The sequence below is a fragment of the Amblyomma maculatum genome, chromosome 10 (assembly GCF_055883805.1).
Source record: "Amblyomma maculatum isolate TAMU_Amacu chromosome 10, ASM5588380v1, whole genome shotgun sequence".
Lineage (NCBI taxonomy): Eukaryota > Metazoa > Arthropoda > Arachnida > Ixodida > Ixodidae > Amblyomma > Amblyomma maculatum.
The window spans coordinates 35,916,613-35,933,101 of NC_139353.1; the positions used below are offsets into that span (position 1 = coordinate 35,916,613).

General features: G+C 41.8%; 1 protein-coding gene across 1 annotated transcript; it reads right to left on the reverse strand.

Moving 5' to 3' along the window:
- Positions 1-701: 701 nt before the first annotated feature.
- LOC146176158 (adipocyte plasma membrane-associated protein-like) lies at positions 702-16,260 on the reverse strand. Its single transcript, XM_084582491.1, has 9 exons — positions 15,987-16,260; positions 15,456-15,576; positions 14,619-14,731; positions 14,344-14,433; positions 12,720-12,836; positions 11,266-11,437; positions 7,664-7,798; positions 4,350-4,623; positions 702-3,053 (listed from the first exon to the last, which is right to left on the reverse strand). Exons 1-9 carry the CDS (start codon positions 16,243-16,245, stop codon positions 2,856-2,858), a joined length of 1,479 nt encoding a protein of 492 aa, XP_084438617.1. The 5' UTR covers positions 16,246-16,260; the 3' UTR covers positions 702-2,855.
- Between the last annotated feature and the right edge of the window lie 229 nt (positions 16,261-16,489).

Genomic DNA, 16,489 nt, shown 5'->3' on the forward strand with positions numbered 1-16,489 from the left:
AAAGGCGCAACTTTAACCCTACTTGTAAGCCTTAATAAGGGTGCTGCTCCATTATGCCCCAAACTGCTTTTCCTGCTCCAAAACTGCTCCCGAACCGGCTGCCTCGATGTTGTGTCATCAAATTTAGCAGAACACTGATTTTGTCTGCACACGGGGGCTATTAATGATATTTCCTCCAAAAATGTGATTCAATGCAATTTGGTATTTTTGTATGTCGTAAACAAAAATTTGCAATTATTAAAATCGTTTGACTGTAGAAACATGCTCCGAACAAAATTTGAATGTTATAAACTCATTTTATTGCTCCCAAGCTGCACCACATTGGCTTTATTACTGCTCCAAAATGCTTGAGCCTGCTTCCACCCCTCTTTAAGCATAGCCCCCTAATTGTTGCCTTCCAATAATTAAAAAAAATTGAATCATTAGAGCTTGTAAATTTAACCCTAAAAAACCTGAATTTCAGAATGTTTCCATGAAAAACCAGACTTCCCCCCATTATAAAGTTTAAAAAGAGAACCACATTTTTGCCCCCACCCCCCTATAATTTTGATATAAAACCCGAAACTGAACCTACTAAGGAATACAAAGATTGGTAAAATGCTCATACAGTTTTATGTTGCCACGTCCTGTACCTCTACTTTTCACCACACACACATACATATAGCAGTACTCTGTGACGAGTCCCAGCAGTAAACACGATGTCTTGGCACAATTGAATGTTTTTATTGCAAATATGCCCATTGGTTGCACTATACCACACACACACACATCACCTTGGCCAAACAGGTTAAATGGCTGGTACTTGGAATGCCCAGGTTAGAAACTTTGCAAAAAATGCCCCTTGAAAACTCTTAAAATAGCGAGCAAATTTCATCGCTCTCAAGCTTGTAAAAAGAAAAGCTCGCTTACAAATCGACTCTCGCGCATTACATTTACTTTTCCCGTTTTTTTTTTTTTTCAACGGGTTCTTTATACTTGCATGCACAGGGAAAGGGGTGACATTGCTATGCGCTATTTTTTGTCATACCGGTTAGATCCTCTTATAACATCATCATGGCAAAACATCTTTCATATGTCAGTGTAAAACACACTGCATGAAAAACAGAAGTAATGTCCATGTGCCATACATTCTAACCATCATCACTTATACCATCACTGACACGACAAGCTACATTGTTACAGAGCCCTTAGAACAGTGCTCGCTCAAAAATGTTACTAAATGGCAGTTATAGAGCAGTGACCCTCCCCCCAAGAATACTCTCCAGAAATCTCTGGAGACGAATACCAAACAAAGTTGGCATTTGAAGTATACATCTGTTTCACAATACTACCCACTACAGTCTCCACTGTCTATTTGCATTTATGCCTGATTTCTGTGCCAAACTGGCCTTTTTGCGAGATACAAGAGCGCTGAAATGTACCGATATGTTGCCACTCCCTTGCAAGTTTGTGACCGGTTGCAGTAAATTTAATATTTGTTGTTGGCTCCGTAACGAGCATAAATACATTCAGCTTCCCACTTGCTGTATGTAGTGTGACCCATTACATGCGACGGCATCAAATCCAGTGTATGCTACGGTGTGCACAATATACCACTGATTTTGTATAGTAACTACTTGTCAAGATGCCTCAGTAGTCATTAATCATTAGTTGAGTAGATGTTCATGCTTCTGATCGTTCAATGAAAATTGTGGCCAACAGTACATACTAGCTGCAATAATATTTGTTCCATATTTTATCTACAGTATGTGTCATAGGAACACAAGTAGTTAAACTGGCTTTTAACATGTAGAAAGATACGTAGGTTTCACCGCAAAGCAGAATTTTAGCATCAGGCTCCTCCTTTTCAAGTTCTTCGTGGCTCTTATTTTCTTTGCAGTGAAATCCGCCTTCCTCGAGCAAAATGCCGATTTAACAATTTCACATGTTCCCTGTAAGTTCGATGCACACTGAACCAGTTTATAAGAACAGCAATGAAGAAGACTTCATCATAAGGCATAGCTATGTAGTAGGAGCATGGAGGCCACATAAGCAAAGCCGGAAGACAAAATATGTCTAATTTTTTTTTATATTAACAACTAGTTAATACTGACACATGTCCTAAGCTGCCTACCTCTGTAGACGTGCTTTAACATGCAGCATGCTATGTTCATGCGGCAACAGAAGAAATGATTGAATATATGCCAAAAACATTTCGCAAGAGTCTGAGGTAACTCGCCAGCCAGATGCTGGTAGACCTAGTGTCAAGCTAGATGTTTTCTTGTGGCATAGTGAACTTAGCAATGCCTCCATTATTATTTATGTGGAATGCTTGCCTAGTGACGTAAATAATATGGTAATACGAAAGCAGAGCACTCAACTTTTTAAATTAGTATGAACACCATCGCTAGTTCCAAAAACGCAAACCTAATTGAGTGGTAACCTACTTAAAACTGCCTTGTTTCAATCTAATTCAAGTTGTTTCTTTAGAACATTAAATTTTTTTTTTTTTTTTTCACTGGGTTTTCTCAATTCAAAATATACCTCGAGGGAGAAGCAGCAAGAATACTTGGATACTGAAAAGTTAGGTTCACATTTAGTGAGTACTATGTTACGAAATAAAATGACCAGTTATTTCCTTTCATATCGCACAACACTGTACATAGTGGCCTGATAATGGCAAATAAGTTCATGAGCGAAGCAAGGTTGTAATATGCAGTCAGTGACTGAACATTAGTTCAGAAAATGATCAGGCGTTCCCTTTCATATTTTTCTAGACTGTACACTATGGTCTGATGCTGGCACATGGATGTTGTTGAGAAGGATGTGTATTAAGACAGTAAGAACAAAGGCACAAAATGCAATTGAGGCGTTGACTAGAGCTTGATCCTGCCAAGGAAAGGGTTCCGGTAGGAGCCTAGGTACAGGTAGCCGTCGTGCTCGAGCACTTCGGACAGCATGTGGATCTTGTGCTTTGGCGAGTGGAAGCTCCTCAAGATTTTCCCATCAGCACCAAGCTCCACAACCAGGCCGTACTGGGGTACAGTCTCGTACAGAATCCAGCCGTTCTCAAACTGCAGGAGAAAGAATAGCTCATCATTTTTCTCATACTTCTAGCACACAAACATGGTAATGCGCCAATTTTAATAAAAATAATCTTTGGGGAACCTGCTCATCATGTAAGGTAGTATGCGTGCAAAGTATACAGTGTTCTGCAACTTTATTGAAAGTGCTTTGAAACATTCTCCCATCTCAACCAGAGCCAGCGCTGCCGGCAAAGGGCAGTGGTGGCGCCATCTAGAATCATGAAAACATGCCATGCTTGCCTGGATGCTTTAGAGCCGCAGCTCCTTCCTTCAGCGACACCAGATGGTTGCACAACTGCTTTTTGCCAGAAACTGCGCTGGCATTTTATTTTTTTTTTTGGCTCCTCAATCTCGTCGCAGGCAGTCCTGGTTTTTCATAATGTGTGAAAGTCCCACAACCTGTGTGCAAAATTTTATACATAATTTTGATTACAAGGAACTTCACTGTACCATGACATCACCTTCATTCCTTTATTTCCTTTTTCAAAAACCTTCCCCAGTGCAGAGTAGCTGGCCAGGGTCCTTTACCACAGGCCGACTTCTCCGCCTTTCCTTCATTAGCAAATACGTTTCTCTCTCTCTCGTAATGTGCGGCCAAACCAGGCAAGTACTATGGTCCAACTTACTATGCAACGAACGGGTCAACAACGCGCAAGCTTTGTGCACGGTTTCAGTGGAAATAAGCCTCCGGTTGAGGCGGCAGATTTTTTCAAAGCGGTTCCGATAAAGTTGCAGAACACTGTATATTTTGAGCCACCGCTGGAGCAAACGTCTTTATTCTAGAACGCCCTTAGAACTCTGCGCACAATCTTCAAAACCCCCCGCCGAATGATGACAATGATGGATATGTACAGGTGAAGAGGTGAAGAAGTTCATGCACAGTGCTCGCAATATTTTGAACAACCAAAATAGGAAGTTCATTAATTATGCCAGTGCATCTATTTCTAGTATGAGAATCAATATGGCATTTTGGAAACGATGACATGTCCTTTAATTACTGCAAAAATGGCGTGAAAATGCCAGTTGCATGCGCTTGAAACATGAATGATGAGCTCCAGAAAATCGACACATACAAAAATGCAACTGGTGCCAATTTGGTTTTGACTATGAGTGTAGAATATTCCTATATTCCTATCCCGAACAGAGGAAGCAGCTTTCTAAGTGTCATATGCAGAGCCAACGATGGAAAAAAAGCCTTCAGAGCAGCTCAAAAGTTCAGCATAGGGTCCCACCATATTTGGCAAGGAATCCACCCCTTGCATACAGGAATAATAGAACCAGCACCTGAGCGGCCATGTCTTTGATGGCGGGCAACGAGTAGAACCCAGAAGCAGTCTTCAGTGCCGTTCCGATGAGGTAGACCAGGCGGATGGTCGCCTTACGAACGAACGGGTACTGAATGAGATAGTCTATGACGCTCGTGTCATTAGAGGAGTGGCCCGTGCCAAAGGCAACCCAGTAGCCACCGCGCTTGCTAGGCCGGATGTTGTCTGGTGTGCCGGGAAGGTTGTCCACAAACACTTCGGTCTGGCCCTTCTTGGGACCCTTGAGGTGGTACCTGATAGGAGGAAGAAAGGGGTGTGACTCTCACATTGCAGGGCTCTAAAAGTTTCAATAATAATAAAAAAAATTGCCCTTCACATTGAGCGATGGAAGGTATCTGTCCATATCCGCATCCAAGTAACACAGTATGTGCGCCGTTTTTACAAAGGCACTTCCAGCTGAAATATGCATATTAGCCGTCAAAGAATGATGCCATTTGTCTTTTACAACAAAAAAAATTAGTATTTTTGCATCTAGGATCTAGTGCTTGGGATATCATAGTAGGCAGCAATTCATGTGCTTAGAACTGGGCTGCATATCGATTCTAGGTTCTGTAGAAAGCTGGCAATAAGTTTGCCTTCACTAATATTGTGTCCACTACTTTTGACTTTAGGTGCATATATGGATATGTGTGCATTATTTTACCAATATCCCACTTCTGAGTGTTATTCGAGATTTTTCCTGTAACTTTTCTCAGACTTTTCATAATCCTCATATTGTACTCCTCTGCAATTTCCATTCTAAAGCAAGTTCCACATTTTAATCTCGGTAGCTGCCTAAACCCCCGCATAAATAAACTTGCAGCAACAGCACTGATACAACTACTACTACTGCTACATGGTTTCAAAAATGTGATGTTTTCGTATATGCAGTCTCATAACCAAGGCCATGCTAATAAACATGATTAGTTACATGTTGTTACATATCTTATGCCCAACTTGTACATTTGTCTAAGATAACTAGCATATTCATGTGGACCTAAGTGAGGATATTTAATTCAAATTGTATGTTAATCTTAGACAACATATTCTTTTCTGCCATGAACTCAAGTATAGATATTGGGCGCAAGCGCCACCACTGGAGCGAATGGCGCTAGTGTCGAACTAGGGGAGAAAGTGGGATCACGTGACTCCTCTTACTGCTGCTGAAGCAGACGCTCGATTGAACTTGTGTGTTTTAAAAGGTAATAGTCGCGTTTATTTCTGTAGTTTGGATTGATATGGAGTGCCAGTCTTGCACTTTTTGATCTTGTATTGTTACTAAGACTGCTGAAGCTTATTTAAGCTGTTGCTACGGTACGTTACTGCACTGTACCCGGACATAAGCAAGAGAACCCGGCGCAAGCTCCCATTGCTGCCCGAAACACAAGCTCACAGAATTTTCCTGCCTTAATTAAAATTTCAATGGGCAAATCAGTGAGTGATCATTCTCATGATTTGCGCTGCAGACATTTAAGCGAGCGAGATTTTGTCCATAGAGTTGGTGCTAAAAGTTCGGTGAGCGGCAGAAGAAACGGCGCACACATTTTAATTTGCGCTTATCACTTGTGAATTCTAACGATACTATTGGTGGAAGGATAGAAAAGATGCTGGCTGCTTCATAGAGCAGTACCCTCCCAAAGAAAGGAGGGATCGTTCGAAGGCCAGAAGGTCTCAAATTATTCTGAATGAACACGTTGACATGGAAGTTTCACTGAAGTGAACTAGAAGATTCTGCCGCCTCGGGCAGCAGTATATGCATGGTGAGTTAATGCAGCGTCTTTAGAACTGTAGTAATTTCAAATGACAGAGTCCGTGAATAAACGAAAGATAGAACATTGCATGCATGTTATGATGTGCTGATCGAGATATGCGTTAAAAAAAAAAGAAAAAACCTGAGCGCGGGGAAAACAAATATCCGCTCTAACCAAGAGCGCCAATGACTGTAGTCAGTGCTCAAGAATTAGCTGCGTGGAACACATGTCTTCACACTTGCTAAAAAATTAATCCATGTCATCCCCGCAGTTAAACTTGCTTGCTCTACTACGTTCAAGGGAGCAAGCGAACGGTGCCGCTTCCGGCACTATGCGAAGGCTCTCAACGTCTTTCAGGCTCCTGACAGTCCTCTGCTCTTGCACAGGAATCCCATTACCTCTGCACTGACTGCTTACATCTGAATGATTGTGTGGTAGCTTTAGTTTTTTTTTTTTCATAACAGCAGAAATGCTGCAGCCGGTGCGCGCTGTCGTAGCAGTAAAGCTCGCCAATTCTTCGATAACTCTGATTCGGTGAAGTGCTTTTTTGCCCAATGACTGGGTCTCATACCTCAAAATAAGCTTACACAGGCCCTGATCGAGGTGTATATTAAATAAATAAATGAACGTAATGCTACCGCGCAAGTGAACTGCCTAGGAAAGCTGCCCACAGCAGCCGTTTAACGTGCATTATCCCACTTCATCATGCGTGCGCTTCCGAGAGGTGGCACCACTGTATGTCCTCGCGCCCAATATCAATGTGCCTTTTGTCTATCTAGAACAAAAGTAATCCAGGCAACCATGCAACAAACAACACAAACAACATGCCTGGATAAAGCAGACAAATGAAAGTGAAGCTCAATGTAGATAGTAATTCACTTTTTCTGCCAACAGGATCCTTGACAGGTTGTTGTGGCTAACTGGTCTTCAGATTGTAGCTGATGTATTCATTTCAATAACAAAACCAAACAAAATGTCATCGCTGATCAACTATAATAAACCCAGCTGCCACAAAAAAATTAAAGAAACTCAGTATGTACTGCAATTGATCCTCTCATATTCCAGACAAGCAAGCTTGCTCTGCAGGAATTCATGCATTTTGAGGGAGGGTGGGCACAGACAGGAGCAAGAACATTAAAAGGCACATAAAATAATGGGATTTGCACACTGGCAACTGAACGTTACTCTTCAAACATGCCTGCCTTTAGCTACGACTGTATCAAGTGAAAAATAAAAATGGATAAAAATATTTCTGCCGCTACAAACTAACATAAGTTCCTGTGAATAAACTCCAGGTAACTTTTTAACAAAAGCTCTATACAAAAAAAAAAATATAAATAAATAAGAAAATATAAAAGCTCTATAAAAGTTCTCTCCGGGCGTTGCCAAATTGTTCGTGGGAAACCGTAACGGAACCAGTTTGCAGCAATCCTGAGAGGAGGAGCGAACAATATGGCGACACCCATGTTGGGAAAGTGCATCGAAACAATGCAAACAGAAACGTGCAAGTCCACAGTGAAAATATGTGCAGCACTTCGCTTACTTCAGGATACGATGCATGCACAACTCGCACACCAGGAGGCTCTTCTTGTCGTGGGAGATCTGGACACCATTGGGAAGGTAGAGGCCCTTCATCAGCACGGTGGTCTTGCCTGTCTTTGGATCAAACTTGAGGACCCTGCATTTAAATTTGTTTCAAGGGAAAAACAAAAATTACGTCTACCCTCAACTTGACTATGTTACACCATCTGCCAGAGGCACTCTCGCGAGGAGAACTGTGATGTATGCTGCCCAATTGCCAGGAGTGACAGATACCAATCTCCGCTTTACCCAATAAGTATAAATGTGCCTGCATGGCCTAGGGGCAGTGTGCCTAACCTAGGACCCAAGGGTCCTGGAAGGCTGGATTCCGATCTCACCCTCCCACCTCAATAGCAATGACAGAGTTAGCAGTGTCTGTAGAATTGGCCCAGTGCCAGTGCCTTCACACTAAAAAACAAAGGATTAGAGGTTTGACTACAGGTAACTTCATTTAAAGAGCAAGCTCTATACCCAGTTAACATTTCTTTGGAAAAAGTGAAGAGTTTATGGAGCTGAAAAACGTTCTCTTTTAATACAGAGCTGATTATAGTAGTTCCTGTTTTCAGTTCCTTGTTCACTCGTCAAAAATAGATAGTGCCAGCTGAATTAAGCTGCAGGGAAGCAGCCCTTAACCATTGCGCCCTAACCATCTTTCACTGAAGCTTTCTCTTCATTGCCAAGAAAAACTGTTCCAGAGATTAGTGATCAACAGTAACAGCCTTCTTTGAAGTTAGAATTGCAAAATATCTATCGAAAAAAAAAAACCTCGCAAGAAAAGAAGACAACAGCAAACAAATATAATCATGGAGATACCGTTTAAATGTCACTTCGAGGAGGCAAATTGCACAAACGAGGAAATAATTGCCATTAACATCTACCGAAATACACGGACTGCACTTCCTACTTTGAGTAGCTTCTGTACACCTCATTGTTTCATCTACTTTTAAACATTTTCTTTTTAAATTCATAGCCTTACATTGGCCACTGATATTGAATCAAAGTATAGCCTCTGCACAAAAAAGAGTCCTTCATAATCATAGTTGCCACTTAAGTGCACAGCCACATGAAGGCAAAGAAAGCTTATACAACTTCTCAAAATTCGTAATTGAAAAAATTTGCTCTTGCTCAGGGCAAACCCAAGAACATCAGTTGCCTTTTAGGGCACTGATCTGCAAAGTAAATTACCAAAAATGGCTGGTTAAAAGCAATTGCTGCCTCGTTAGCTGTGATTACTCTACCATGGAGAATTGCAGCAAGCACACACATGATTGGTACAACTGGTTCAGTGAAGGTGTTAGTCCTTAAAATTAACAACCTTACTGCTTTGAATTGATCAATTAAGCCTTGCACTCCCAGATGCTAAGCATTCAGGTTAGTCTAGATGGTAAAGTGATGGCCTCCAAGAGGCAGCGAGTCCATGCGAGACTGCTAGACAAGGATGAATGTTTATATTTTTAATTATTAAGACTGGAGTGAATCGTACAGCTTTTGCTAGTGGCCAAATAATGGCACAGGCATATACCAGTAGTAATCATTTCCTTCTTTGAAATCCAGTTCCCTCTCAATGAATTACAAAGCATGCATGCCATGTAAACAAATAAGGGCAATTCGAAGTGAAAGTAACAGCTTAGACATTACAGAGTACTGTCCCTAGAGATACAAGTTTGTGCTGCCTGACATGTGCCTTCGCGAGTCTACAAGCCTTCGTGAAGCAAGGTGACAAAGGGGAAAAAAAAACAACAAAACATTTCCACAGTAGTGGTTGTCAAACAAAACAAAAATAAACCACAAGCAATGTTCATAAATCTCTGCAGTAAGAAAAATATACAAAGCAGGCTAAAGGGCAACCCCAGATAAAGAAGCTATTGAGAGGCAATGGGCCTGGCACATGTCTGGCAATCCACCAAGGGAGCAGGAAAAAAAAAGCTGGCTGGTGCTTACTGGGCACACAGGCGATCGATCGTGCGAAAGTATCATGAGCATTGATGCAAGTTCCGAGCGCATTTAGATTCTTTTCCTTCCTCCTTCAATGAAGGTCAGTTCAAATGACACTAGCACACACAGCTACTTCCTCCTACTCCTTTTACAGCTTCTTTTCCATCTTTTTTGGCATCGTGCTTAAGCTTCCTGCCACTGGCGACCAACCGCTTTCCTGATCAAAGCCCCAAAGGGAAAGAACCACGACTTTCTACTGAAGCGTGCGGGTATTTTTCGGTGGCCAGTTGGGTCTGTGGCATACATAGTAGCAAGATGCTAAGCCTCAATGGGAACACACTTCGCTGCCAATAACTATAAGGAAGGCTGACTCAAGACTGACGTAGCTTAAAGCAGATGTGTTCCGAGACTACATTAGAAGCAGTATATTCATAAAAATCCTTTCAGCAGTATATTCATAAAAATCCTTTCAGTTAGAACATTCAGTATTTGCAGTTGTGAGCACACATTCTATAAGCAGAAAGAATTATGATAGAAAAGAAGCTTTTGCAAAAAAGGCTGTTTGATAAAAAATGACAAAAATCACATTTTCCTTCAAAAAATGCTTGTCTAAAAGACTACTGGTATGTATTAATGACTCTTGAGGGAAAGATGATCAGTGGACAACTTGAGAGAAGAGAGCATGAGGTTTGTCATCCACCGACATCATCCATTCATAAGCCCATTATTTTTTCTTTTTGTCACCAATATAAAGGGTGTCCCAGCTAACTTGAACCAAGATTTTTTAAAATACGGTTAGCCCTAGCACAGTGAAACCAATTCAGAGCTATTCAGAGTAGCGTATGATAACCTCCAGTATTTTTTTGTTCACTACAGTTGATAATTATGAAGATTAATTAGTATTTTTTTTAATTATTGGCTAAGAAAAAATGTGTCACTGCAAAAGTTGTAGATCTCGAAAAACAGGTAGCTATGTTGTTTCCATCACGCTACGACTTACGGTACCTTATTTATAGGCCTTCCAAAATTGCTGTCACGTGACCAGCTGTTTAAATCATTGCCAAGCGTGTACAACCAGCTTCATCGTAGAAAGCATGGTCCAGAAAAGCAGATTTTGTTACCTCGTGTGTGACTCGAAGCTTTAAAGAGACGCCGCAGTTACGAGGAAGTTTTTTCTTTTTTTTTTTTTTTTGCGTCAGGCGTCGTTTTCGGCTGGTAAAAATATCACTTTGCGTAAACGCTAGTTTGATGGAAACAATGCAGCTACCTGTTTTTCGAGAAGATCTACAACTTTTGCATTGACACCTTTTCTCTCAAGCTAATAATTACAAAATAGCTAATTAGTCTTCACTAATTAATTAACCTCATTAGAACGAAAAAAATGCTGGAGGTTAGCATAGGCAACTCTGAACAGTTCTGAATTGGTTTCACTGTGCTAGGGTTAACCATATTTTTTAAAATCTTGATCCATGTTAGCTGGGAAAGCCTATATATGTATATGCCTTTGCTGGCAAATGTACAACACTGTCAAAAACAGCCCTACAGTTAGTTTTACCACAGGTACAAAAAATAAAAAAAAATACTGAGTGAAGTCATCTTATCAGTTTCCCACAGGAGTCTGAAGCTTACCTGCCAGTGTTTTCATGCTCAAGATAAGTGTAGAGAATCTTCTTGAGCGGCCACTTGTTGCTAGCCTCACTGATGTAGACAAAGCCGTCGTCATCAATGTCAATGTCATCACCAAAGACAATCTTCTTTCCTTCGATTTTTGTGCTGGAGGGCAAAAGATGCTGCACAGAACCTGAAAAATGTGATGCCCAATCATATCAAGTTGGGTGCAAGTAGCATACATATCTCTCTCTCCTACTAAGATACTTTCTCTGGAGGCAGGCTTGTTAAACGGCATGTGTGGGTACATAACCAAGCGACCATGATCTAAACCTTAGACCATTGCGCCAACATAATTACAAAACCCACAGCACATTTCAACATTCTGGCACTCGCGGCATTTGCAAGTGACCGCAAAAAAAAGAAAAGAAAATAAAGCCGAAAGGGCATTTGCATAATGTGACGCGCTTCAATGCCAGCTGTTGGGCAGGCGACGTATAAGAGCAGGATATGACAACTGTCACTTGGCGTACAGTTCATGTGATGTAACAACAGATGGTACCAGCCCAAGAAGACATTTAAGTTCAAAAAATGAGCAGACACCACAAATGCTGGCGCTCGAAGCATCTGCTATGCCATTGTATCTCCTAGCTGGTACTATTTCCCATTGTGTTCAAAGCTACCATTTACGTCTACCTGTGGCTCTTGGTGATATTCAGGCACATAAACTATCAGTCATGCGACCAATTGCAACAGATCATGTGGCAATGTCATTTTGCATGGGCAACTTCCATGAAATTGAGTAACGGAAAAACTCGAGCCTCTTGACTAACTGACTGTTACAAGTCTGCTAACAATAGGTGATACCTATTATCATTGTTGTGCTTCCCCCAAAAGCTGCTTTGCATTTGATTATGCACAATGTTTGCTGCCTTTTGCTTCTTGCCAAATAGAGTGCTGCTCTTTTGTGACACACAATTGCAAAGGCTTGTTGAAGCTTGCACTATTAGGTGTGATTAATAGCAGGGAACACTGAGCATGGTTTCCTAGGAAGGCAACCAAAAAGCTTAAACATTAAAATTCCAGTTTGTTGTAGCTACTGCTGTATGCTATTTTAGCAGATGGCTTATGCAGTGCAATTGTAAAGTTCTTGAGTTGTGCTATCGATGGCCTGAATTTGTGAGCCCATTTGCCAACCTCTAAGCCTTATTTGTGCTGGGCAGGATCGTGCAAGCTTGGAAGCTAACATATGTAGCTGTAAAAAAGTTTTGGCGAAAATACAGCATAACACAGGTGAACACTGGATGACAGCCAAAATGTTTCAATTTTAGTGTATGCCAAGTGCTAAAAAAGCATAATAAAAAACTGAAAATGTGTGCATATTATTATAAAACTGACTAAGTAATATGAAACAAACGTAAACATTTTTCTTTACTTGAGTGAGTATAGCTAAAGGCTAAAAGTTATCAGTATACCAGTCTCCACGTTTACGGCATACAGTCCGTAGTAAGCATCAATGACAAAAAGTCTGCCGTCTTTGTGGAAGCGCATTCCAAGTGGCCGGCCACATACTTCCTCTTCCCACATGCCCTCTGCATAGGAGAAAGAAAATCACCGTTAGAAATATGTAATGCGAGGCAAAAGCATTACAGGTGCTTAGTGGAAGAGAACTTCATGCGATGCCACGTACTGCCCCCGCACAGAGCTCGCAGATACTTATAGTGGGCGATTCAAAAGGTCCTACATGTGTTGGCACCTGTAATTTTATGGGCTATTTACACATATTTTCTGGTTCAACACCCAGCCCAGTGAACTGTACCACTGAACTAAGACTTCAGCATGAACAGCCTTTCCTGGAAAACAACTGTACACTTTGCCAAATCATCGCATAATGAGGCATGATGTGCCCATTACTTTTGAGGAAGCAATAAGAAAAGATAATTCTTTGGAATAGACGAACATGGATAAAGGACCAAATAAAGACTTAAATACAGCAGTTTTTATATGCATGGCCCCAATGCTGTGAAAACTAGAACATTATAAATATGACGAAAACTGAAATGCGTAGATATGATAAAGTATTAACATAATATTTTATGTACATGGCAACATTACCGGCTCATAGCTAGCTATCCTAACTACCAGTTTAGGACATTAAGGCGAATTTTGCTTAGAGCTGCACATTCAGAACAGTACAGAATTCAGCACCAGGGTATTTAGAGAATAAACAGTACTCGTCAATATTTGCGCTGCAATATATCATGAATCGCACGAAGGACTCAAAAGAATGAAAAAACAAATCACCCAACCCCACATCTGTTTCTCCATCTAGAAGATGCATGCACATATGCACAAACTTGATATTCATTAACCAAGAATGCGCGCTGCACTTTTAAGGTTGCTCGTACATCGAGAAGCACCATTTACACTGAAATTTTGAGGTTATTTAATGATGAAAGAGGATATAAATAGACAAAACTCTTAGCACCTTTAAACAATAATGAATGACATGATGCATCACTAAAGCAGGTAATATTTGTTTATACTGACATATGCACTAAAACATAGACATGCATGTGTTGAAAATGTGGATATTAAACTACAGTGGCTTTCTAAATTTCAGAAATTATTCTAAGGCAACGTTCCCAAGTCAACCCATGACTGTCACAGGTCTCAAAACCCAGAAAGAAATGCAATTGATGTTGCGGCATGTAAGAAGAGTTATTATATAGTCACTCACTTGTCTCACATATTTGCTAATTAATTACACATTAATTACAGCTGTAGAAGTACAGTATTTCCACAAACTAGTCCGGGCATCTCTGCATCGATCATTTGTTTATCACATGCCTGCCTTAATCATCTCAGTGCAAGTTAAACAAATCTTAATTAACAGAGCCCATTGTTAATTGATTTTTTTTTTGTTTTAATGTTCTAGAGCAACTCAGGCTAGAAGGGATGCCGTAGTGGAGGGCTCAGCAAGCTTCGACCACCTGGGGTTCCTTACCATGCCCCGACATCGCACAGTACAGGGGCACCTTGCTTTCTCTCATAATATTGGTTGCACAGTGCTCGGAAAAGTACGACATGCTCTCTCACCACATTTTTTGCCCAGCTTGGTGACCAGGGTTATCTTATCACCAGTGATCTTGTAAATTTCGCCACCCTCGGTTCCAGTGTAGATACTACCTGTTTTCAAGAGAAACCGATCAATAGATAAGAGAAGGGTAATGACATTGGTCTAACGTGCTGCACACTAAAAACAAAAATTGCACCCAGAGCAATATGATCTCAAGTGCAGCCCGTTATCATGCAGACACAAATTTTCAAGTAGAAAGCTAGATCACATGATGCTGATCAGCTCACGCACGTACCCTTGTAAACTGGTAGTGATTCTGGCCCACGAAGTTTATCTTTGAAGAGGTACTCGACATGGTCTAGCTTATCGTTTGGTTCTAAAGGCCCTTTTAGATCTTGAGTGCCGGCTCTGAAATGGACACAAGTACAAAAATGCATTGGCAGTCGAATATAAGAGTCCGAAACTTTCCCTAATGTAATAAACGCGCAAAAGTAAAATGGAATAAGTTTACAGGTGTTTTTGGAACACGGCCTTTTCCACCGTGCAGGTCAAGGAATGAATTGCGATCGTACAGGTATAATTAGCTTTCATTTTGAGGCAAAATGTAACTGAGTTGTCTCACTGGAAAGTTTCAGATGCACTCAGTTTGAATGCTTTTACGATTTTATCTTTGGCGACATTGCATGCTCTCAAAAATTTCGAGCATACGTAGGTCGCATTTTTCGCGCTCGTCAGTGTCTTGACACTGATGAGCAAGAGTAGGAACGGAATTTGTCCCCGGGCAAAGAAAGGCGTACGTTTTTTTTTTTTTTTTTATATACACACAATGCCAGACGCGAACATAATTGTCTGCAGCTGCTTGCTCGGCGTTTTGACAGCCAGATATGCGCGCGTTATAGCATGCGCAACGTAGCGAAGCCAGTTTGCGCCACCAGTCTCGCGCAACTGGTTTTCGGAACGCCCATTTAAGTTTCCCTCGACTGAACGGAGATGTCACCGGCGCGCACCGCACGCACAGACCTGCGCGCGTAGCCTTTTACCGACCTGCGAAAGTTGATCATCGGAGCTCACGCGAATGCATGCATAAACGCAATTACATACATACATGTGCCGCTGTCGCGTATATACTCACGTGTTTTCGAGGGGGTCGAAATCCAACGCCATCGGAATGAGCGGCAGGACGAGGACGAATGTCAGCAAGTACACCGTGATTTTGAACAGCGGTTTAAAGGTCCTCGTGACCATCTTGGCAGCTGAGCAAACAGGAGCACGCAGAATCCGCGAAAAAAAAAAAAAAAAAAAGAGAGAGTAAAGGGTTAAAAACGTAAGTATGCATACAGGCGCCTTTTAAAATCTAGTACGAAAAAAAAGTTTGCTCCGTCATTACGCTGAGCACGGTAGGTTATTATTATAAGTGCAGAGTAGTTTAGTCAGCCGAAACCACCTAAGAAAGATGTGGGCGCAACCAGCAAGCTTTTCTGAGTGGCCGCTATTTGTCGTCTGCTCTTTTGCATAGGCGGGTCTTCCCGAATATGGCCGGCGCCGCCCAGTTAATTTACACACAAGTCCCGTTGGATTGTCACGCTATGCTGTAGCCACGCAAGTACAGTGCACACGTGTCATTTTCGTAACGGGAAATAGGAGAAGGCTTCCGTGAGCTTACCTTGGTCCGGCAGCAGCTCGCGTGTGTATATCCTCCCAGGCCGACCGCGGCGGGTGACGTTCTGCTGCGTTGACCGTGAGAGACCTGCAGCGGCGGCGGCCCCGTTGGCGAGCGAGGGATCGTCGCGGCTACGAGCGCTGCTGTGTGAGGTGAGGAGTGCGGCGGCGACCGGTTTGAGAGGGGCAGCACGGAGATAGCGCAGTTGCCCGCGACACGAGGAAGGAAAACTGATCCGAACGCCCTGAGGCGCACGGAGCATCCGAAGTTCGCGCTACGCACGCACGCCCCGCCATCCTGATGACGCGGCGGCCAACGGAGATAAAAAAAAAAAAAAAAAAAAAAAAAAAAAAAAAAAAAAACCCGACGACTACGTTACTTCCTAATGCGAAATTTGAGCGCAGCTCATCAGCTGTTTCACCTTTTCGATAGATTGAGGCAACGATTTCGAGCAAGACACGTATGTACAATTACAGATAATTTCTTTTTTTCATTTTTCACATATA